At 36.9% G+C, this 26,241-nt stretch overlaps 1 protein-coding gene across 1 annotated transcript in view; it reads left to right on the forward strand.

Annotated features, from left to right (window-relative positions):
• Window positions 1-26,241, forward strand: part of MBD5 (methyl-CpG binding domain protein 5) — a 159,750-nt gene that overhangs the window by 98,560 nt on the left and 34,949 nt on the right. Inside the window, exons 3-7 of the mRNA XM_015563760.1 lie at window positions 614-1,288; window positions 4,779-4,859; window positions 5,703-5,914; window positions 9,845-11,980; window positions 24,740-25,066. Of these exons, the coding sequence (XP_015419246.1) occupies window positions 1,176-1,288; window positions 4,779-4,859; window positions 5,703-5,914; window positions 9,845-11,980; window positions 24,740-25,066 (2,869 nt within the window). The 5' untranslated portion in view covers window positions 614-1,175. The remainder of the gene's footprint in view (window positions 1-613; window positions 1,289-4,778; window positions 4,860-5,702; window positions 5,915-9,844; window positions 11,981-24,739; window positions 25,067-26,241) is intronic.

Below are 26,241 nucleotides of genomic sequence, written 5' to 3' on the forward strand. Positions count from 1 at the left end.
GGTTCAAGCTTATGTCCTCCCCAAACAGGACCTTGTGATGCAATAAAGGAATTAAGAGAGCAAGCCCCATAATAGAAGGGAGCTTTTAACTCCTAACTATAAAGCAACTTCCACTCTTGGATTCAAGAACATTTGGGGAAAACCTTCTGTTATATTTGGAAGTGTTCTATAAGTTTATTTCCTTTTTATTTTTCTTTTAAAAACAGAAACCTTTTGCTCTTTAGGCTACTATGATGATTAAAAAAGTAAATCATAAGGATATGTAGAGTGATCAGTTGTGATTGGATTAATACATAACTTTCCACTTGTCAAGTCATAAGAGGTTTTGAGAGAGATATTTTTATTGTGAATTAAAGGAGTGTGTGTGTGAGTGTGTAATGCCATAATTATGGGTCGGTCTCTAGTAATTAGAAAGTTTCATGTGGTGAAGAGTAAGCAAATTGGTTTAAGTGGATCATTAGAAGAAGAAAACAAGTTGAATTTGTTTGTGATTTTGATGGCAGGGGGCATCAAAGTAGTTTGGTACACTTAACAGTTTATTCTATTTATAATTGTACAGGTTCTTAGTTTTGCAACATTTAATATACAGTTTATATATTTATATATGTTTCAGGCTACATTATTGGAATTTTGAAGACATGAAAACATCAGATGAACCAACCTGCAACATCTTGGATTCAGATTGGAAGATGAAGAGAAAGTTTAAAGAATGTGGCCTATAAAGGCGGGTAGTACCTGGAAATAGTAACCAACTCGCATTGTAAAAATGAGACTGGTTTCTAAAGAGTAGAGATTATTTTAGTCCAACATCAAGGTTCAAGACAAAATGTTGAACTAAAAACTTTACCCCACTCCCCTTCCCCACTTCAGACAGGTACCAGCATTAAGTGAATATGATTTTCCTTAGCCAGAAGCACTCCGCTTTACCCATGTAGACCATCCTTAGGAATTAAATATTGGTTATTTAATGTAGATTATAATGGGAAACTGATTTTTTCCACAATGGCAGATTTCAAGGACTTGGTTCCAAACTGAGCCGGAGCATCCCACTGCATTTTGTACAGTCTGGGAACAGCTATGCTGCACTGGCCATTTTTGAAGGCCATCATGCCCTGTAATATAAGGATATCATCTTCTTGCTGATATCTTTGGAGCGTCCCGAGCAGACACAGAAAATGAATGGAGGCAAGGAGTGTGACGGAGGGGACAAGGATGGAGGTCTTCCAGCTATACAAGTTCCTGTGGGTTGGCAGCGCCGTGTGGATCACAGTGGAGTGCTTTATGTCAGGTGAGCCCTTATGACTACCTATGTTACCTCCAAGTTGCAGTCCCAACATTACGGAGGTAGAACCTGTTCCTCTGAGGGAGCAAAATGTTGTGACTGACAGCACCTCAAATAAATTTGAATAAATGAACTTTGTGCTGGAAATATTCAACTGTTTTTATTCTGCCCTATTTTGCGATGTAAATTGCCTTAGGTTACAAGAGAGAATTTTTACGCATTACTTGTGTTTATATAACGTGTCGCTCTGCTTATCTCTGTAACAAGGATAAAGAAAAATGAAGATTTCTAAAAGAAACATAGGCATCATTACCACATTCACAAGGGAATGTAAATACTAGAAATAGACCCAAGGTCCCTCGACAATGTTATTCTATCCTCCAGAGTGCTTCAGCTGGATTTTCCGAAGGAAGGTGGAGTGTTTATATTTATAGGCAGTTTTAATTAGTAGACTTCTTAAAGCCTTATATTAGGTACAAATAATTTTCCTATTTTTTCTGCACTGTTTTTAATCTATATCCTTGCATATTATAGTAAAAAAGAAAAGGTCACGATGGAGATGGCTCTTCATCTCTCACATAAAAATCATACAAATAAAATGCAAATGTCTGCTCTATAGAATTTTGAGGGCAAGTATCTCTTATAGAACAAGTTGAACGGAATAACTGAACTGTTGGCAAGAAGTTTCAGTCTTATTATTGAACTAGAGGCCTGATGCACAAAATGCATGCAAGGGTAGGCCTTCCTTCCCCCAGCACCCTCTGGCACCTGGGACCAGGGCTTCCCTCGCACCCCCTGGAAGGTCCTCAGGTCTAATTAGCATATTACGCTTTTATTATTCTAGATAATTGACACCTAAGTTCCTTACTAGGAAGTTTATATGAAAAATTAGGACACCATAAAATCTCTCTTTGTTATATAATAAACGACTACTAGAAATAGAACTTTTTAAAAGTTATCACGTCGCATCATGATATTAATGCTGTTACTTTAAATGCAGTTATTTGTATCTCCGCTTCAACGGAATTCTTCATTTGTTCAAAGATGTATTTATATGAATGAGGTATTTGCTGTTATATAAACATAAATTATTTCATGCCATAACAACTCAAAATTCAGTTCAGAGTCTGTCCTGCGTTTGTTTGATGTAAGGTGTTTCTGGAGGTAAACTTAATTACCAATTGAAATTCTCTGGCACATAAGTCTTTTGTTTCTGGGATGCTAAAGATGTGCTCTATATTAAGAGGAGTGAAGGAATACGAAAGCAGGGGATGTGGACCCTGTCCTGTTAAGATGGACACACGGGTCACTTTCTCAAGTGTTCTATTGCCGGTGCTGTTAACAAACTGCCAGAAATACTTGGTTATTAATGTAATATAGCAAGGTGTCAGTGTTACTGTTCATATTTATTATTGTTCTAGTCTGTAAGGAGCAAACATGTATCCATCTTAGAGTAAATGAATCTAGGATCTTGAAGATCTAATTTTTTTAACTTTATCTTCATTCCTATGAAAGATCAATCAGCTTTTCAGATTGCTGAAAACTAAATTAAAACAAGCTACTAAGTCTGGGAATCTGTCAGTTATCTTGTTCATGATTTTCCCTGTGTAGGTAGATTCCGCTATCTGTTAGTGTGAGTTAACGTGAGTTCTCCAAATCCAAGTCTCTGCACTAAAAATTATTTTGAAAAGTAACTTTGCCAGATAAGGTAAAACACCTTCAAATAAGTTAAGCCAGCATGGGTTTGATTTGTTTGTAAGGAGTTAAATTGCTGCTTGAACACATATAAGGGGCTCGCCCTCCTATAGCTCCCTTCTCATTGTGCAGTTTGCTTGTAATTTTTAGGTTTGTCTCCAGCTGCTCCTGCCTCAGGGAGGCGTTGAGGCTGCACATTAAACTTCCCACCTGCTTCCAATCTTCTAAGCATTATCCATGCCATAAGACTTGTAGCTGTTTTTTACGTTAATTATTACTTTAAAAAGTTAATTAAAGAGGTACAGCTGAAGAAAAGAGGCCAGCTGACTGACTGAGAGGAAGTGTTTTTGAAGTGTCTAGAGTGGAATACTCTAATAGAATTCAGGAACTCTTGTCTTCAGGTTTAATTTTACAATTAAATTCCTCTAGGATTCAGTCTGTACACCTTCTTTAACTGTAAAATGTTAGGCAATTTCTTGTCACAAAACTAATGAACTTTACACATGATAACTGTTGGGTGATTGTGTTTTATGTAAATTAGCAGACCTCCAACACCTCTGGTCATTACCACTGTCATGGAACTCAAGCCGATAACATGGGAATTATTATTTTTTACAGATCATTTGAAAAACGTTGTTAGCCTCAATAAGTGAATGAATTGACAAAGTTGAGGATTTTAATTGAGATTTTCTATATGTATAAGTCACTTACATGATTGTCCATAAATAAAACATGAATTGCATTTTAAAGTTGGTTCACTTGTAGATGCAAAACTGCTCCCTGTGTTTTTGTAGAAGCAGAATAGTCTACCCCTAGTAGTGTAATCCTTTGTATTATTTCTGGTCATATCCAAATTTGATCAGAATGTGTAAGTGAAGGTTTTGGTAAACAGTCATAAATAAAAGACCATTCTTGAATGAAAAGTGTGTAGTAATTTTCAAGGTTGTCAAAATCAGTATTTTAATAATAAAAGTCTTAAAATGCAAATTGCCCATTTTAAACTAACCCTCACTATGCTAGTAAATGAAAATCAAAGAAAATTAAAAATGAAAACCAAGAGTAATAATCTTGAGAGCAGTACCCATTTACCAGCCAGAAGACCCCCAAGGCACCGCTTTCTGCCACCTAAACTCCTCTTTCCTCAAGAGTCCCCTCATCCTTTGTCAGATCTGCTTGGCTCCTCTCTCCTTGTCAGTACCATTTGGCTCTTCAGTGTAATTTGAGTTGGGCCACACAGGTCTATCTTCAAAGAAACACATGGATGAGGGAGGAAAAAAAAAAGAAACCTATTTTTACATAGGGATGACTTGGTTCTGGACTCCAAGATTAAAGGAAAGAACTTGCTAGCTCCAACTTTTACACACTTAGTGACTTTCTGGTTTGACCTCCAATGTGTTCCTAAATTTCAGTTTTTCCTCCAACAGCTTCAAAAGTAGATCTTCTGCTTTAAAATGATAATGATTACTTTCATGTTGTTTTCTTGTTCCTTTCCTGCCTGCTCCTGTCGTCTTAAGAATAGCATTTTCTCCCATCCCAGTCCACGCTTGGTTTTCCAAATACTTTTATTTAATTTTCTAGGAAGGTCTGTCTTTTTCTGAGGAATATTTTGGTTCAAAAGAGAGAGTGATGGTGCTAAAAGGCTATAATTTAGCAGCTAGCATAATATTGACAAAGAGGATGCTTTTCCCGAGTAGGAAAATATTATCCTGTGAAGGACAGTAAGACTGTAAATTATGCCTTTTTTCATATGATATGTGCAGTCAGAATTATTTCCTGATGCTTTTTTGAACTATTTTTACAGTCCCAGTGGGTCTTTGTTATCTTGCTTGGAGCAGGTTAAAACATACCTGCTTACTGACGGAACATGCAAGTGTGGCTTTGAATCCCAGAGTCATTTTCAAAGGTGACAAACCTATATTCGTATTAAATACTTTATGAAAGCCATTTTTGCACATTTTATTAGAGCTCTACCTATGTTCACCATTTAATAGTGCAGTAGTTTTTCCCCTCCTGTAACTGCTCAATCTGCAATGTTATTTTTAGCACTGGTGTTGATAAATCTGCCACCAATGCTTCTAAAATGATGAAGCTGAACTGAACCTTCCTACTCAAAATGTGAAACGGTTTTACTCCTTTGCAAGGTAGAAAGTAAAAACTGTTTAAAATGATAAAATATTATTTATTATGGAAGCAGGTTCTTGTTCTCTGAGTATCTATTATAGTGCTAATTTTAGAAATAAAATTAACGGGCACCCTTTTTCTTCTTATTTGTGTCACCTTCACCTCATTCCAAAAAAGAAACAAGCATTTGAAACGTCTCATAAATATATACACAATAAGATTATTTTAATAGAAGAGTAGATGTTTAATAGGTGAAAAGGTAATATTAATATAGTAATAAAATAAAGCCAAAGGAAAAGTTAGCACATAGAAGTGTCAGCCTTTGGATTTTTAAACTGAACTTCATCTATTTTTGTACTGTTATAACAGCAGGAAATCTAACATCAGGGAACGTAGGTAATATACCTTTGCATATATTTATCTTGGCTATCGTGGAATTAGGATAATTTTCATTATTTACTGTGCCACTAAAAGCCGGAGTACTATTAAGTTACATAAAGTTGCTTTTCTTAAATAACTTGAGAAAGTTTTATTCATAATGATGGCCTAATCTATGTAAAGAAATGTTTTAACAAAGCAACTTTTTATGTTATGCTTTTACGACATGCTCTAAACTGAGGCCATTCTTTTTCCAGGTGTTTAATTTTGATCCGGGAGCTGCTGTGAAGCAGAGAACTGCAGAAGATGTTAAAGCCGATGAAGATGTCACAAAGCTATGCATCCATAAAAGGAAAATCATCGCAGTGGCCACACTTCATAAAAGCATGGAAGCCCCACATCCTTCTCTGGTGCTTACCAGTCCCGGAGGAGGAACAAGTATGTAACCTGGGGAAGGGTTTAGGAATCCCACCCACCCCCTCCTCTCCTCGGGAGTCATGGGAGATCACTTTGCCAAGCATTTTCCAAGTCCACTTTTTAAACAGGCACAATGCTTTTAAAGTTATGAATGTCTTATCATTTTATAAGTAGCAAACTCATTCTGAAAAATCCCATGAAGTTGTTTCCCAAAATGTCCTATCCAAATCACCTAGTTAAACAATTAGAGTCTGATTAGCACATGCACATATTATGGGGGTATGGAGCTGGGCTAACAAAAGAGAAAGTGATACAGATTTTTAGGAATCAGAGGTAGCCTTTTTCTTAAGGTTGTACTTGAATGTGTGGTATCAAATCCTTAAATGCAACTAATAATATTTTTTAAGAACTAGCAGTGTTATTTTTTCTGTCATTTTATAGCTATTTATTGAGCACCTACTAGTAGATCTTACCTTTTTAGGAACTTTTTATACCTCCCCCAACACACCTGTATGCATGAATGCATGCTTTCATATTTTTTTAAAATTTCAAAATGCAGAAAAATTGCATGAACAGTTTATTGAATACGACGTACCCTTCATCTAGATTCACCAGTTAACAATTTTGTTTTAGAAATTGCCATGAAAATTGACCCCTAAATAGTTCAACACACACAGACATTCTCCTCACAAACCAAAATCTAATTGTCACATTTAGGAACTTTAACACTGATATAATATTATGATACAATATTATCTAATATGTAGTCTGTATTCAAATTCCTCCTGTTGTCCTAATAATTTCTTATAGTTATTTTTAAACCAAGTTTTCTTTTTTAATCCAGGATGCAATCAACGATTGTACACTGCAATTAGTTGTTCCATTTCTTTACTCTGCATCAGTTCCCCATCTTTCGTTCTTTCATGGCACTGACATTGTTGAAGAGTCCAGGACAATGTTAATAGGACGTTCCTCAGTTTGGATTTGCCTGATTGTTTCCTCATTTATATTCAAGTTAAAATTTTTTTGCTAGGAATACTGCACAGGTGATGTTATGTCCTCTTCAGGAGGCACATAATGTCAATTTATCCCATATTGATGACATTAAGTTTAATTGCTTGGGTATAGTTATATCCATCTGATCACTCCATTGTTAAGGTACTTTTGACCTTTAAGATTAATATGTGATCTGTGGGATTATGATTTGAGACTGGGGAACTTCTTTTTGTAATGGCTAGTATATAAACTCCCTCCAAAATATTACAATCTACTTAGCACGTGAATAGTAATTCAGAATAAAATGTGACTAAGTGCCAAAGTGTTTGCTTCTGAAGGCTAAGTGATGTTCTGCAGAGCTCTAAATACAGATGACGAGTGGCCCCTGTAGTGGTCAGAGAAGGCTTTACAGCAGAACTCAGATTTGAACCAACCTGGAAAGTTTCAGGATTTAGAAATATGAGGGAAATAAGAAAATTCTTGTCCAGAATGAGTAGAATCGATAATGTAGAAACTAATCTGACTTGAGGGGAAGATTAAGCCTGCGTAGGTAAGCTGGGGTCACATTATAGACTTACAAAGAGGAGCAGTTGTGACATTGGACAGGTAAAGATTGACACTCAGCACTCATGTGAGGAGGGCGGGGAGATAAGTTAGCAGCTATGACCAGAGAGCTCCTTCCCAATAACCTCTAACCTTTACGCTTGAACAGGAATGATCAGAAAAATGTTGCTCCACTGCGGTATGTAAGAAAAAACAGTCTTTTAAGGGATTTTTTTTTTCTTTTGATGAGCTACATTTTTTTTTAATTAAAAACAAATATTACCACAGTTTAAAGACATTTAATAGTAATAAATTATATAACATTTACCAATATCTTGCCACCTCAACGTAACTATGGTTTCACTTTTGTATATGCTCATATCTGCTGCTGTCTCATATCAAACAGTTTTACCTCTTTTTACATTCTGCCTTGTTTCCTTTTTAATGACCATAACAGAGTCTTGATTTGGTTCTCAACTTTTCATATCTTAACAAGTTTCATTATTAAAAAAATAAAGATAAATATTTAACTGGAACTGGTTTAAGAGGCATATCTCCATCCACTCTTACAATGGTATACTTGATTGGATTAATTGCCTCTTTTACTAGCTTCAGACATAATATTTATATCAACTTCCTAATTTTATGAAATTGATATCTATCTTAACATTTAGAGTTTTGTTTCCGAAGAGAACACAGTCAATCCTGTAATAAGGCTAACACAGGTACCTGTGTTCCTACCATGAGCCATGCCTAGTACCCCAACTACTTTTCATATATTATTTTTATTGCAAACTTTGAAAAATCTCTTTTTAACAAGAAAATAAGTTCAGTTGAGTTTATCTGCTACAATTCTCTTATATCATTGGTTCTCAACTTTTCATATATTATATTCAGAAATTACTCTATCCAGAATCTTCACCATGCTAGAAACCGAAAGCCCACATTTCCAAAGAAAAATATATGTTCACTGCAATCTCTTACTTTTTGAATGCACCCTACCTGGATTTCATTTTTTAAGGCGAACCACTGTCTTAAAAAAACATTATCTGATTTGATCTGTATACTATCTCGCAGGTAGGAGAAGTATATTTATCTTAGATGTGCAAGTATCCATGTAAGTAAATGTACTTCTGATTGCAAATGAATCCAGGTGTACTTGCCAATATGTTGTAAGTCCCGGAATGGGGATGGCCAGCATATAGTATGAATGAAGCCACTCTAACCCCTGTGCCTGTAGTAGACTCAGTGGCATTTTCTACAGAGCCCAGCAAGGCTCAGCATCCTTTCCATCATAGCCCTCTAATCAGCCTCCACCAGCTGAAGGGACTTGGCCTAGGAAATCAATTTTATCTATTTTATCAATTTTACTATCCCTGTTTTACAAGGTACAACTTTATAAAATAGTGAAACATCCTTAGGGGCTAAAAAACTTGAACCTAGAATTCCAACAAGATAAAGTGAAAGCTCTGTCCAGTGGGCCAGCTTGCTTTTGTTGCCTGTATTCTGTTGATCTCCAAAGGGACTGAAGGGACTCCAAAGGCCAGTGAGGGAGAGACGCTCTCTGTAGGAAGAGGAATGGCAATTAGAACCCAGTACTAAAGATTTGGCAGTTTAGATGTTGCATAGGAATTCTATCCTAATAAAAGAATTGCAGCCTTTTACCTGAGTTGACTGGCTAAAGTTGTTTTTACAGTAATGACTGGTTAACGTCAAAGAAACTGCAGTGTTAGAGACTTGATTGGAAGTTAGGTGTGATTGCAGTATCACTGCATTTACCATTGTCATCACTCCCATTATAAAAGATTGTGAACTCCATTCACTTAATTCACAAAAATTAAGACTCTTTTACAGTGAAAATGTTGGGATACAGAAGCGTTTCTATAGCTGTCCTGATGAGGTTTCAGCAAGATAACAGAAACATTTATAGGGCAACAGATTTTCTGGTAAAAATGGCATTCATTTAAATCACCCAAGAAAATATGCCACACAGATAATAATTTTCTATTGTAACTGTGTTCCTAAAAATTTCAAATTCAACAAGATAGCAGCATCATCAATTCTATGTGGGCTGTCAATCTTGATTTTGCATATTCTAAATAGTATTAGAATGTCGAATGTCAGTATGAACTGATTCAGATTTTCATTCTTTCTCAACAGATAAGAGGCAAACAAGCATAATGAGCAGTTAATTGAGGACCTTTGGCCAACTAAGGGAGAATAATGTGCACTTTTAAATCAAAAATTAATGTAGAGTGGAGAATTTCTAGTTGCATGGAGGCACGGCTTCTATTTGCAAAGTTCTATTTCCAGCTGCCCTCCCTTCCTCATTTCCTCCCTCCTCATCCCCCACCCCCAAATACAAAAGAACTGAGATGACTTAACAGACTTTTTCTTTTTCTTTCACATCAGATGCGACTCCAGTAGTACCTTCACGGGCAGCAACTCCAAGATCCGTAAGAAATAAGTCTCATGAAGGAATTACAAATTCTGTAATGCCTGAATGTAAGCATCCTTTCAAGTTAATGATGGGATCATCAAATGCCATGGGAAGGCTCTATGTACAAGAACTGCCTGGAAGCCAGCAACAAGAACTCCACCCCGTCTACCCCCGGCAAAGATTGGGCAGCAGTGAACATGGACAGAAATCTCCATTCCGTGGCAGCCATGGAGGCCTGCCCAGCCCAGCGTCGTCAGGATCCCAGATTTATGGAGATGGCTCAATCTCTCCGAGGACTGACCCACTTGGAAGCCCTGATGTTTTCACAAGAAATAATCCTGGTTTTCATGGAGCTCCCAATTCCAGTCCTATTCACCTGAATAGGACTCCTCTCTCTCCACCTTCAGTAATGCTACATGGTTCTCCTGTACAGTCATCCTGTGCAATGGCTGGAAGGACTAATATACCTCTTTCCCCAACCTTGACTACAAAGAGTCCAGTAATGAAAAAACCAATGTGTAATTTTTCAAATAATATGGAAATACCACGAGCAATGTTCCACCACAAACTACCCCACGGCCCACCTCCCCCTCCTCCACCTTCTTGTGCTCTTCAGAAAAAGCCATTAACATCTGAGAAAGATCCACTTGGCATTCTTGACCCTATTCCTAGTAAACCGGCGAATCAGAACCCTGTTATCATTAATCCAACTAGTTTCCATTCAAATGTCCACTCTCAGGTACCTGTGATGAATGTAAGCATGCCTCCTGCTGTTGTTCCTTTGCCAAGTAATCTCCCTTTGCCAACCGTAAAACCTGGTCACATGAATCATGGGAGTCATGTTCAAAGAGTTCAGCATTCAGCTTCAACCTCCCTGTCCCCTTCTCCAGTGACATCCCCAGTGCACATGATGGGGGCTGGAATCGGAAGGATTGAGGCTTCGCCCCAAAGATCACGCTCATCTTCCACATCATCAGATCATGGAAATTTCATGATGCCACCTCTAGGACCCCAAGCGGCTTGCAGTGGTATTAAGGTTCCACCCAGGTCACCGAGGTCAACAATAGGGTCCCCACGGCCATCAATGCCATCAAGCCCTTCCACCAAGTCCGATGGACATCATCAGTACAAGGATATCCCTAACCCATTAATTGCTGGAATGAGTAATGTACTAACTACCCCAAGCAGTGCCCCCTTTCCTGCTGCATCTGCCGGAAGTGGTTCTGTAAAGAGTCAGCCTGGTTTGCTGGGAATGCCTTTAAATCAGATCTTGAACCAGCACAATGCTGCCTCCTTTCCAGCAAGTAGTTTACTCTCAGCAGCAGCCAAAGCACAGCTAGCAAATCAAAACAAACTTGCTAGTAACAACAGTAGCAGCAGTAGCAATTCCGGAGCTGTTGCTGGCAGTGGCAACACTGAAGGACATAGCACTTTAAACACCATGTTCCCTCCTACTGCCAACATGCTTCTCCCAACAGGTGAAGGGCAAAGTGGTCGAGCAGCGCTAAGAGACAAGCTGATGTCTCAGCAAAAAGACTCACTGCGGAAAAGAAAACAGCCTCCTACCACGGTTCTGAGTTTGCTCAGACAGTCTCAAATGGATAGTTCTTCAGTTCCCAAACCTGGACCCGACTTGCTGAGGAAGCAAAGTCAGGGTTCTTTCCCCATCAGTTCAATGTCTCAGTTACTACAGTCTATGAGTTGTCAAAGCTCTCACTTGAGTAGCAATAGTACCCCGGGTTGTGGGGCCTCCAATACTGCTTTGCCTTGCTCTGCTAACCAGCTGCATTTTACAGATCCCAGTGTGAACTCCAGTGTTCTTCAGAATTCACTGACACAGAACATCCCTGTACGAGGGGAAGCCGTGCACTGCCACAACGCAAACACTAACTTTGTTCACAGTCACAATTCAGTCCCCAACCACCATCTTGCAGGTTTGATCAATCAGATTCAGGCTAGCGGGAACTGTGGGATGCTCAGTCAGTCGGGCATGGCTTTAGGAAACTCATTACATCCCAATCCACCTCAGTCAAGAATTTCAACGTCCTCCACTCCAGTGATACCAAACAGCATTGTTAGCAGCTATAATCAAACAAGTTCTGAAGCAGGTATGGTTTTCTTAGAAAAAAGTACCCAGAGGTACTAAACTTTTCTACGTTTTTTTAAAGTTTGTACCAAAATATTTATTATGATAAGCAATGATCCTCTTTCCCCATTGTGAAATTCTCATCATTTCTTTAGTATTTATAATGTTATTTACAGAATGCTAGGGATTTGTCTACTAGGGAAAAACAACAGCCATGGGGATTCCATTTGTTTCCGTTATTTGTTGTCAATCTGTGTCGTTTCGAATATCATTCAACTTTCAGTTGGTCGTGTAACCACTGGACTCTAAACTACAGAAGCCATAGAAGGCAGGGCATCCTGGCTTATGAGCCAGGTTCTTGGCTCTTGCAATATAAAATCTGTGTCCCCTAGCTTTTGTTTGTATTCAGGTAAATGAAGCTCATCTTGGAAAACCCAAAAAGGCAAAGATAAACGGATGTTCTGTTCTTGCTGCTGACCAGAAATAGGTGAATGGATAGGCAGAGGTAACCAGAAGTTGTATGAAGTAGAAAGCTGTCTTCTAATGTGTTTTCTTATCCTAGTTTGCTATCATTTATTATTATTTGTTTGAGAAAATTAAAAAATGGATATTGACTACTCCCTTTTTAAAAAGGGTAAAAATTTAAGTTTTCTAATAAAAAAAAGGCTTGAAAACCTGATTTCCAGAATTTTTGATCTTGATATTGTTTTACAGTTTTCTTGTAGAACTAAACCAGTATTTTTAGCATTGACATTTAGGTTTTGAACCCAAATTTATTGTATCTTTTCATCCACTATTAATGGAGACAAGTCTATTTAAAAGCAGACACATTAGAAAGAACTGCATTTTGTGCAATAGATTCCTCAGAAATTATTATTTTAAAAAAATGTAAAGAGGGAACTTCACCGAGACATCAGAAAACTTGACCATGAAAACATTAGAAAGAATACCCAAAAACACAGCACTAATGATTTGGGAGATTTGTGGGAAATGCCAGGGAGAAAATAAAAGGTGGTTGTTGAGACAAAATTCAAATATGAAAATAGTGGGTTTTAAAAACCAGAGTGCTTCTGAAAATGAGAAGACTGCTGAGGCGTCTAATAATAAGCTGCTGTACAGGCATGTGTAGATGGTATCGTACCGCCTTGCTGGGACAGCACTGTGACCTACATCTTTGTTACTGATGGTTAGATCAAGTGTTTCTTCCCAGTGTCACTACCTACACCTGCCATCCTCCACAACTCATGTTCGTGTTGTCTTGTTGTCAGTATTTAATGCAGAACTATTCATTGGCCTCTTGTGTGAAAAAGAATATGAAGTGGAGAAGATAATTGAAATCATTAGTGCCTTCTTGGTAGTCTTAGTCTAAGGAATTTCATGAAACTATGTTTTGTGTTTAACAGGATACTTATTACGAATGGGCTTCTAGCTTTTCAATGACTCCTATTCCTTTTTAGATAATTCCACACAAATGAAAATTTAATCTTGTGCACTTATCAGATTAAAGTTACGTGAAATAAGAAACTATTTTAAATATTTATTAAGCATACTTTCAATCATTTATATGAGAATTGTTAGTTTCGTTGTATTATATCTTCAAATTTTGATACCCCTTACCTCAACTTACTTTGTTTCAGGTCTCAGTTCATATTGAAAAGTGTATGTATTTTATTAATGATGTATTTAAGTTTATATGTAAAGACAAACATTTATTTATATTCTTGTTTCATCTGGATGTCAATTGTAGACTTATTTTATATAGTCTTAAACATGTATTTTCTTGTTCCTCGCATCTGTGTAAAACATTGGATCCGGATTCCCAGTGTTGGGAGTATCAAAACACACAAGTTTAAAATTAATTAATGTAAGAAAAGTGCTGGCATATAAAAAATAGCTAAAAGGGGTAAGAATAAATGTCTAGTAATGATATGGATGTGACCAGTCATATGTAAGCTAACAGAGAGCATGTGCTTGATGAAAACTTAGGTCAGTAAGAATCTTTAAAATATCAAACTTAATAAAATTAAATACTAATTAATATACATAGATTGAATGTGCAGCTGGTTATGAAAATGAGTAGATTTACTAATTAATATAACTATTTTGATGAGCTGAACATCGAAGAGGTCTCTAATGCCATTTTTCTTTTTGATATGTAGTGAACTGTGTCACTGAATGTTCTGTCACTGTAATTGCTTACACTAAATATTTATTTACACTGAGTTTGTTCATCCATCCAATAAGCACCAGGCTGGGCATTAACATTCATAGTCAGACAGCAGATGACGGTCACAATTATCTCTGTAAGTTTTGCTGGATATTCCTAGCATACCAGTTAGATATTAGGTGAAAACACTTTATTCTTAAAATGTTACTTATAGCTATTATTAAGTATCTATTGATGTACCAGGTGATTTACCTAGATTATTTCTAACATATACAGCTTTCCAAAGCATAAGGCATTATTGTCCCCATTTTCCAGATGAGTAAATTGAGTGTCAGAGAACTTAACTGCCCAAGATCACATATAACTGAAATCAAATTTGAACTCGGGTTCATCGAATTCTATAGTTCGTTTTCTTTTCAGCTGCATAAGTTCTTCAACTGAAACATTTAGTGGTTAAAAAAAAAACTCTTTCCGCTTTCAACATCTTAAAAAAATACCCAACAGAAAATGAATTGAAGCATGTTACAAGCCACGTTTTTAAACTTGTGCCAACAGTCGGTTATTTTTGCCTTCTCTCTGTGGACTCAAATATTATAGTGTACAACAATTAGAATGTTTGTGTCAATGCTGGTGAATTGTGAAAAATATCAAGAGAACTACCCTTCATTTGCTAATCTAATTTGGTGACCTTTATTTTAATGAATTGGTATCATCTGACTCAGATAAGAATGGGTTTCCTAGTGGATAACATGTCATTAGACTTTTAAAGGAGGCGACTATGCATTTACTAGTCTTGTCATTCCCAGTGTGATACCCAGTGAGGGTAAGAGACTAAGGTAACAAAGGCCAGCTTTGCTCCACGGTAACGGAGCCTGGACAGAGCTCAGGTGGCCTCCTATGCAATCCAGAGCCCTTTATCCACTTTCTGAAGCAACAGCTCAAAAATGTTACATTAAGACATCTATTAAGACAAAAAATCACTTGCTCTCAAAATGCTTTATTCTATTGGTAATTTATTTTCTAAATCTTCATTTAAAGAGTTTTTCTATTACAAACAACCCAGGTACAGATTTTTATTTTTTAATTTTTTTGGCCTGTAAGTGAATTCTATGGGACACACTCAAGTATGGGAATTGGAGGCAAAGGTAATTTTTTTAAAAAGTCAGATAAAAGATATGAAATGCTTAGAAAACATTTTGTGAAACTTAGATATCAAGGCTTTATTAGTTTTATTTGGAGTTTTGAAATTGCCTTTCCACTGAAGCTCTCTAAACATTTGTATTGTAAAGTTTACAGGTTTCTGTTAGCGTTTTGGATATCAGATTTTAAGTAAGGTCTAATATTTCCATGTGACAGATCAAGAAACTGACCAGTAGGAGGTGGCAAAGCAAAGCTGTGGATCTGACCACCAACTCCCAAAGTTCCCTATCTCAGTGCAAACAAACTGCCGAAGGCAGGCTGTTCAGAGAGCCCTCACTCATGTACTTTGAAAGTAACTTCCAATGTATGAAGAGAGACAGGTTTCAGCATGTTTTGTGGTGGTTTGGTTTAGAGAGGAATCCAAAATCAAGTGCCCTTGACTCAAATTTCTCCGGGCCTCTGCTTCTGCCTCTGCCTGCCTGCTGACCTCAGAACAGAAACACACATGCCAAGAACCCGGGCCTCTGCAGGGACTTAGCTCCGTCAGTTCCCAGCCACCAGGGCCTCTGCGGGGACTCGGTCCCTCAGTGCCCACATTACAGCCAACACATCCTTTCCGTGGCCCTGTGGTTTTTTTTTCCAATTTTCAAAGAAACAAAAAGATTTAGACTATTCTGCTAACTTAACTGAACCTTGCTTTACTCCAATATGATAACGTCATTAAATACAACTTTTTTACTTTAAAATGCTTTTTATGTTCTCTTATTTTTCCCCTAATAAAATCATGAAATCAACTCATCTAAACACATGAAAATAAATTCTCTGAATGCTTAGAGTATGAGTTTGTACCAGAAGAGAAAATAACTGAAACATTTATTTGCCTTAACTCTTAAAGATATAAATTGACTATAAGAATAATACAAATAAACCTACAAATAAATATATGTTCATGGATATTTATATATATTTTTTAAACTCTGGAAAAGACATGTATTATTTCAGTATAAAATGCATTTGATTAAAACTCAGTATAACCATTGATATGGTAGGTATAAGAAAATGAAATAGAGACCACAACAGAACACTCTTGGTAAAAGACTGCAAAGTAATAAGCTTGTGTTTTTGTTGTTGTTGTTCTATATATTTATTTATTCTCAGAAGATGCCAGACAGAAAATAAAGGGAAATTGTCATTTCCTACATGTTATAGGTACAAAAAATTATGGGATAAAAATGCTCAAGGGTGATTATACTCTATGAGTTTATAGCTCTCAAGATATGGGAAGTTTGTGTAGAAATAATCTTCTAATCTTACATAGACTAATGTAGAGTGAAGAATGCCAGAGGCTCTCCTAAGGTCATGACTGAACATACAGTAGTTTCTATTGAAAGTATTTCCACCCAAAATTTTAAATGCCTAGATTTTATCATCATGCACAAGGCTTCTTAGGTTAAAAGTTGCCCTCTTGTTTTTTAACCAAATACCAAAACTATATTAAATTCTTGATTGTGTGATGATAATCTATGTCTATTCACTTGGTTAAATTTTGCAAAATGAGCCATTTCTTCTTTGTTGGAAGATACTTTTACAACAGACAATGGCTTGCTGCTTCAGAAGGTTTCCTAAATATCAGGGTTACACCACTTGTTTTGCTTACATATTCCAAGCTTAATGTTTCCTTGTGTGCAAAAGAAGGAGCTAACACGTGTTTTGCTTTAGACATTGAGTCTGTGTCATCAAAGGAGATAACAGAACTCAGAGTGGGGTGAGATGTTTGCTGATCCAATTATCTATTCTGTACCTTTCAAGAAATAAATTGTCCCAGTGTGTAAATTGGGAGAATTTTATTCCGTTGCAATACACTAAGCTCACTTATACATAAAGCCACTAGAAATTCTTTAGTCTAAGAGTGATGCCTAAGCTGCTATTTACTAAAATCAAGTGGTCTGAAAAACAGTGAAGTAGCCTCTGAAAATACCCAAATTATAAGCAGTGATGCTAACTCTACAAAAATTTGACTCATTAAAAATAACGATCAAAAATGTTCATATGGTGTCATAGAAATAGATATCATTTAGTACCATGTCTAAGTGGTACTAAATAAATCAATTCATTAAGTTCTTATCTTCCAGGAACTTATATCAGACAACATAAATGCCAGCCAAGCAAAGAGGGGAGTAAACATTATTTTCTAAGAATTATACTTCTTGCAAATGCAAATTAACAAGTCACCTTTTCACAGATTAAAAATGGAATTGGATGTCAGAATTCTGATGGAGTAGCTGAAATACTCCTGGGGTGGAGCTAGTCCAGGGAAGTTTGGAAGTCTATCCAAGATCCACAGGTACAGGTCTAAGAGAGTATTTATCACAGACACCCTGAGCGGGCTCCGGCGCTGCCCACACGACAGGGACAACCCTCGCACTGTAGGCTGATGGATGTGCTTCCTGGAGCACTGCTCCACGGAGCATCCCCACCGAGCTGAGCAACTCCGAGGCTGGATCTGAATGTAGTGTTTTTCAAACTTTGTTTTTTACTTCTTCCCACGGTAAAAACAAACAAACAAAAAAAAAAAACCTGATTTGCCTTACAATCCACCGAAGATATATCTTTAATGTATAACAAATAAAATTTTCCTGGAAAAAAACACACACTTATTACATGTGATGCACTCTGATATATTCTTTTTTATTCTATTTTGTTGTATTTTCTTTTAAAAGTCATGATTCACTGAAATTATCACCCACTAACAGAACTTGACCCAGCACTCAAACGTTAACAGAGAAGTTTCCACAAAATAATACCCTAGTTATGCAGTGTGCTCTTTTCGATTTATTTATGGTTGGGGCATACTAAATTGATTTTGCAGCCCCAAATTGGCCTAAACACTGTCTCAAACTATTCATGGGGTAATAAACTCAGCAAATATTTATTGAGCACCTAGTATGTGCTAAACACTATTTTAGCACTACACATAACATAGTATACAACGAAAGGGTACAAATTAACTGTATTAATCTAGAAACTCACCTCATTAAAATAAGGAAATAAAACTTCCAATTGGAATATTGATGATGCATTTCAAATGTCACTCTAGCATATTCATACACTAAAAATCCTACCAAGCAAGAGACTGGCATTCCTTCCTTCCCCCTCTTCTAAGTGCTTTTGTTTGGGGGTCCACCCCTCCCTTTGTGGAGAACAAGTAAACACTAAATGGTTCTAACTTATGATGGTGCAACTTAAGATTTTTTTGACTTTACAATGATGCAAAAGCAACACGCATTTGGTAGAAACTGTACTTGGAATTTTGACCTTTTCCTGGGCTAGCAATATGCAGTCTGGTGCTCTCTGATCTGGAGCAGCTAGCGGCAGGGAGCCCAGCTTTCAGGCCTCCACAAGGGCACGAGGGTAAACAACCAGAACTCTACAGTGTTCTGTGTTGCCAGTATATTTTTGATACTGTACTCAATAAATTTTGAGATACTCAACACTATTATAAAATGGTCTTTGTGTGAGATAATTTTGCCCAACTATGAGCTAATGTAAGTGTTCTGAGCACATTTAAGAAGGCTAGGCTAGGCAGTGATAATTCAGTAGGTTGTGTATTAAATGCATTTTGATCTGTGATATTTTCAACTTCCCATGGGTTTTTTGGGATGTAACCCCATTGTTAGTCGAGGAACATCTGTAGTCCCTAGGACTTCCTGCCTACTTCTGCTAAAGGAATGCTAGGAATTTACATCAGAATCCAAACCACAAGCATAGAGTGATATATTTTTGTAAATACTTACTACTGTGACATTACTAAGGCTTGGGAATACAACGTCTTGTTGGAAAATAGAGACTTCTCATAATAGTTATTTTTAAATCAATCCTTTAAATATAGAGGAGAAAATTGTACTATTTCCATTGCACAGAGATGGATTATATTTATTGACTCACTAGGGCATGATATTTTCTCTCGTCTCTAGGAGCATTCATTTTTACTAGGGATTGCCATTGAAAGTATATAGTTGAAGTACATTTGCCAAATGATAAAGGTTAAATGGTGAAGGAGTTCCTTCTGTATGACTCATTTCTTGAATTTTATGGACAAAAATCAACAGGTGGGCATATCAATTTAGAAAGTGTTTTCTAATATGAAGTACTATTTATTCAAAATTGGAGATTAAACTGGTATAATGACATTTTAAAAACAACTTATTGGTCTATTTGGTGTGAGCTTAATTAATGCCCTATTTTGTACACATACAAAGACATATACAATATTAATACTTAACACATTGCGGATGGATCATGAGAATTCTCGCTTCATAGTACACAGTGTTTTACAAAGTATCATACTTTAAAACAGGGGTCCTCAAACTTTTTAAACAGGGGCCCAGGCCAGTTCACTGTCCCTCAGACCGTTGGAGGGCCGGACTATAGTTTAAAAAAAAACTATGAACAAATTCTTATGCACACAGCGGCGGTAAAAACACCCGGCGGGCTGGATAAATGTTTTCGGCGGGCCGCATGTGGCCCGCGGGCCGCAGTTCAAGGACCCCTGCTTTAAAAAGATATTAACTTGTAAGAACATGTAATAAATAACTTCAAAATGCAATGGGTATTCAACTTTAAAGCATGCTTTTAACATTTATGTAAAACGTTTTTTGTACTCCTTCAACAGAAACGTATCTGGCCACTGGGTAAAGCCAGCAATAAAACTACTGGTCCGCAAGGTGTTAAGATCCAGCCTTTAAAAAAATTAGCATAATGTGAACAATGACTTTTCTTAAAGAATATTGGTGACACAGAAGATAAATTTAAAGAGGTAGACAGTACCTTTGTTTTGAAAAGCATTTTTAATGAGGCAAATAAAACTCAAGAATGAAAATGAGTAATAGTAGAAAAATAGCCTTAAAATTTTCTTTGAAAAATTTTGCTGATGCTATTTCGGCGTACACACAGAGAGAGATAAACTATATGTGTATGCAAAGAGTACTATTTATATTTGGGACTCAACCCAACTGGGCAAGTCCATTCCTCATTGTGCTAGACTCTCACCCTTTGATTGGGGATCAAGGCACATGATCTCGCACCAGGAAGGTTTATTTGGGTAGCTTTATAAGTCTTCTCTCTTCTTCAGAAGCAACAAAGACAAAGAGAAAAACTATGCCAGTTCATGGTACTGCCGGCTGGTATGAAATAATCACTTTTTCCAATTAAAGGACTTCTCCGACATTTCTTCCAGGCTCCCAGCTGCCTTTTGATTATTTAACTGCTAAATGGTTAATGAATAGTTTGCTTTTTCAAAAACTCTCTAACTGTTCATTTCATTAGATTAAGCATGAAACATCTTGGCTGCAAACTAAGTAAAGGTGGACAGCCAGGCAGGCAGGAAAGAAGGCAGGAAGAGGAAAGAAAAGAAAAAGACAAGGAATGAGAAAAAGGAAAGAAGAAAATCATTGTTTTCCCAAATGCTTCAACAGACAAGGTTTTTGTGCAGAACTGTGATGTAGGCTCACCAGAGAGTGCCTACTCAAGATTAAGTGTTCAGAAATAAGCACCCTCCAACTTATCTCCAGCTATAAAAACCCAGGGTCCTCCGAATGACCCCAAGCATGAACGAGTGACCTTAGAACTGAGGACTTTGTGAGGACTCTTCCTCTCTAAGGAGATGTTAACTCCCTAGACACCTGGGAGCCTTCTAAAGTAACTTGGCATCTTCCAGCCATCTCCTTTCCAACGTCTCATCTCCTGGCATGGGGAGAGCCAGGTCATTACTTTCTCCACCAATGGGTGGTATGCTCTCCCTTTCTCCACATACACCCATGCCACAGGCACACACCATTGAATGCAAATGATCTGATTTCTAGAAAATTAGTGCAAGTCTTCTGAACTTCTTAACAGATTAATTCAACCAAGAAACATTATCTGAACGCCAACCATGTGTGAGACAGTGTTAGGTCTTGGAATGCAGAAGAAAATAAGATAAATAAATTGCCTTTAATTGTTTAGAAAGATTATTTCAAATAAAGTAACTTGCCTTTAATTGTTTAGAAAGATTATTTCAAATAAAGTAACTTGCCTTTAATTGTTTAGAAAGATTATTTCAAATGTCATTACCTCTTGTCGAAGACAGCACGTTTAACTATGGGTGGCAGGGCTAGTGTGTCTGGGAAAACAGCTTAAAATATTTTCAGTCATATTTATTTGCTCAAAGATATATAAGAATCCATTACTCTCCATGCATTTTATTACCTCCTTGTCTTGTTTTTTTTTTTTAATTACTTTCCTTTTTCCTAGAAGCCCTTTCTCTCCTTTTCCACTCTCAAATCCCAGATCAAATATTACCACTTGCTTAGTTTTCCCTGACACCTTCAGTTTTACAATTGCCTTCCTGTTATATGCCTATTATAGCTCTTAGCTATTACAGGTACACTGGCTATATGAAAAGAACATTAGTTCCTAGTTCATAATAAGCTCTCAATAATGTGTCTTTGAAAGAAGAAAAAGAGAGACAGGGAGGTTTGTGTTCTCAAGACTGCCGAACCGAGTTCCTGCAGGAAAGGCAGGGTGTTCTGTGGTGTTTATGTTTGGTTTTTGTTTCTGTATAATCATTTCTATCCTTTTGTTCAGAAGAGGTATGATACCTGTTTGTTGCACTGACTGGTTGAAAATTGGAGAAAAATGTTTAAAAAAATGGTCTTTGATCCACATATTACTCTTGAAAAGGTTGTTCTCTTCACCATCATCTTGTTTTGTAATGTGAAAATACACTCAGAGTAACTACATTTCTTTATTGTCATTTTTTCAATAATATTTAGATGGAGACTTATAATGTCCCCCAAGGGCTACTTTCTTGAGTCTTAAATATAAATGTTTCTCTTGGAAAACAAAGATTAAAAAAGAATAACCTCTATGGAAATCCTTCTTCTACAAAGCCTTGTCACCTACATGCTGGAATATTTTGAAAATGTGCTCTGAATGGTGATCTGTACATTTAAATAAGTCATTATTATTTAGCAAATAGGGAGAAAGGCCTCGGGTAGTGATTACCAATTAATAAGAGTTTTTATTCACTTGTTTAAAAAGATGGTTTCCAGATGCAAATAAGGCACAGTACCTATTTATAGAAACAGCAGCAGGATTTAAGAGGCAATGAAATGTTCAAGATGTTGATTGTTTTATCACAAATCTGAATTAATATTTAAATAATTGTATGCCATCTGCCTATCTCAGCATTTGTTATGCTCTGACCCCACTCTTTGTGAACATACTCATTATTTTATGATAATATTTTATATATATTTATATATTTTTAAACAGAGGACATTTTAAAATCTTATTCTTTAAATGAAACACAGAGCTTTTAAAAAAAAAAGCAGACATGACAGCTGGGAAAAATTATAAAGTCGTGCTATAGAGACATTCTGTAAGGAGTGTTAGATATGCTGATGTGTTGGATATACTAACTGCTATTGCCACATCACCACTACTAACTACATACATGAATGCCAGTAGTAATGATGACAATAACTCCTTTTATTTGTACAGATTTTTACATATTACAAGCCTTTCATGTACCTATTTTTGATTCTCATAACAATCATGACAACGATGGAATTTTTCCTAAGGACAAATTCAAAGATAAGAAAGTATCATATGCAATAAGATGTGCATCCCTGTGTTTTACATAATAATGAAAAAAAATCAAAATGCCAAAAAGTATCAGAATGTTTTACATAATATGGTCAATCCATATGCTATATGGTTTAAAAATATTAATACAAAGTCTATATATCATAAAGGAAAAATTCTCGTGTTATTCTGTTAGGAGAAAACAGGAAGACTATAAAATCATATTTGTACTATTATTATAACTACGGAAATATTCCTATGTGTTTGAACAAGGCCTCCATGGTTACTTGGTCAAATGTAAAATGTCTTATGATGGCATAGTACAGCGGTAAAATTTTCGAATTATTTTAGGTTTCCAGTGTCAGTGGTATTGTTTAATATATTATATACGTGTTTATGTATTAATAGGAAATTAAATGCATATGCTTGTGATAATAAACATTTGCCAAACGCGTGTATCACATAAAACAATGCATCTCTTTAGGGGAAAACCTTTTATGAAAAAATGATTACAGGCTACTTTTCAGCAGATGTGAGTCTCACCCTCCTCACCCCACCTTGTGTGCATCAGGGTCTCCAGGGGGGATTTGAAAAAATGCTACTGCTCAGGCTGGGTGTGCCCTAGAGATGGGTTTTCAACTGGTCTGGAATAGGGCCCAAGGCATTGCTTTTTATTTCTTTTCAAGTTATCCAGGTAATTCTATTGTGCAGCTTGGATTGAAAACAATTAAGCAAACAAATTTTATATTTTTAAATATTAAATTTCCTGAATTTTCATCTCTTGCATAAGACTTTCAAGATTAAAAATGCTGTTTGGATGCAGACTTGTCTGACTTGTGGAATAATGAGTGCAAAGTACCTTTATGCTATCAGAGTAGCAAAGATTTAAAAATAATGAAACACAATGTTGGTGAGAATAAACACTACTGTGCACTGTTTATAGAAATGGAAATTGAATGTATATTGATCAACTTTGCTGGAGGGCAGTTTGACAGGAAGTATTCAAAGCTTTAAATTTGTTCCTGGAATTCCACTTTCAAGACTTTATCTTTAGAAAGTAATTTAGTATATTGACAAAGATGAGTTAATGTTTTTAGTGCTGCTTACCATGTAAAGGATTGTAAACAATCAAAATATCACAACTGTATGTTGATTAAATTATGGTATATCCATACATGATACTAGTAAAATAATTCTGTAGTTAAAAGAGTTAACATGGAAAGATATATTGATAAATGAAAAAGTTATGACAGCATGATTCCATTTTTGTTCAAATATGTAACACGTGTATGAGTGTGTGTGTGTGTGTGTGTGTGTGTGTGTGTGTATAAATATATACAAATACTAGTACAGGTGGGTAAAGTCCAGAAAACTATACATTAAAATATTAAAATATTTATAAGTACTTTTTATTTTCTGTTTTATATGCTCATGCATATTCTACTTTTTTTTTTTACTAAAAGCAAGTATTAGTATTACAAATAGAAGAACAAAAACTTTTTTAGAAGGAAAAATGTTTTTTAAGAATGAAGGCTTGTTGCTTTTATCTAACCCAAATGAATGAACTACTACAGAACTTCCTCCATATTCACTCTGTCCAGCTGTGAAAAACAAGCTATTTCTTAGTAACCTAAACTTCTCCAATAAATTGATTTTTAAAGTAGGTTAGGAAACGTGTGTCATTCAGATGGGATATCATCTCTGATCACAAATTCTCTGATTAAAATCAGTAAAGGGGACAGGTAATGAAATAGTTGAAATGGATCTCAATGTGTTTTCATGGGGTTGTCTTCCTTCACGTCCACAATTAACGCGCGGCGTTTTTGTTTTGTGTTGTCTTCCTTTTAGGCGGTTCAGGACCCTCATCCTCCATCGCCATCGCTGGCACCAGCCATCCTGCCATCACCAAGACAACATCTGTTCTCCAGGACGGCGTCATCGTCACCACCGCGGCGGGAAACCCACTGCAGAGTCAGCTGCCCATCGGGAGTGACTTTCCCTTTGTTGGCCAGGAGCACGCACTTCATTTTCCATCCAACAGCACTTCCAACAACCATCTTCCACACCCCTTGAACCCCAGCCTCCTCAGTTCTCTGCCTATCTCTTTGCCAGTGAATCAACAGCATCTCCTAAACCAGAACCTATTAAATATCCTCCAGCCTTCAGCGGGAGAAGGCAAGTCTGAGATCAACCTCCACCCTTTAGGTTTTCTCAACCCGAATGTAAACGCTGCTTTAGCTTTTCTCTCCGGTGACGTGGATGGGCAGGGATTGCAGCCTGTCCACTTCCAGCTCTTAGCGGCCCTGCTTCAGAACCAAGCCCACGCAGCTGCCATGCTTCCCCTGCCATCTTTCAATCTGACCATCTCAGATCTTTTTCAACAGCAAAATACCCCTTTACCCTCCTTAACACAGATGACAGCCCCACCAGACCATTTGCCAAGCAATCAGTCAGAGAACAGCCGAGCTGAGACCCTTTTAACCAGCCCCCTGGGGAACCCTTTACCCAGCTTTGCAGGCAGTGACACTACTTTTAACCCCCTGTTCCTCCCAGCTGTCACTGGGGCCTCAGGATTAATGGCCTTGAATCCCCAGCTGTTGGGAGGTGTCCTGAACTCGGCATCGGCCAACACCGCTAATCATCCAGAGGTTTCCATAGCAACTTCCTCCCAGGCAACCACTACCACAACCACTACATCATCCGCAGTGGCAGCACTGACTGTCTCAACACTTGGTGGGACAGCAGTGGTGTCAATGGCAGAAACATTGCTGAATGTATCTAATAGTGCTGGGAACACACCTGGTCCAGCTAAACTCAACAGTAACTCTGTGGTGCCACAGCTACTTAACCCTCTACTGGGGACAGGTCTGCTTGGTAAGTTACATTTTTTCACAAATTTTTACAAAAGAAACGTTTTTCTAATTCTAATTTCTCATTTTTAAAGACTCCATTTTGTCACACTATTTTTAAAAATGTTTTTGTTATGTCACAGCTTGCTTAAGGAACTAAATATAATAACACCCACACACCACCATAGTTATACAAACATGAAAATGACTTTTTTCTTCTCCCCTATCCTAGCAATACTAAATACCATTTTAATCTGCCTTCGCTTATCTTCTAATTCTGATGCCACCTAACGCTAACCTATCCATCATCCTCTTAAGCCAAGTAGTCTTATTTTTCAAATAATAAAGCACAGGTACATCTTAAAAATAACTTTTATTTGAATTTTAGTTGGTGTGGCATCACAGGGTTAGTATGAGCAGCTGCACCGTGGATGGAAACAGTCTCAGGAAGTGTTTTCCAGGTGATCCCTCAATAAACAGAATTAAATACTTAGCGAGCAA

This window comes from Myotis davidii, unplaced genomic scaffold, assembly GCF_000327345.1.
Source record: "Myotis davidii unplaced genomic scaffold, ASM32734v1 scaffold110, whole genome shotgun sequence".
In the NCBI taxonomy this organism is placed as follows: domain Eukaryota; kingdom Metazoa; phylum Chordata; class Mammalia; order Chiroptera; family Vespertilionidae; genus Myotis; species Myotis davidii.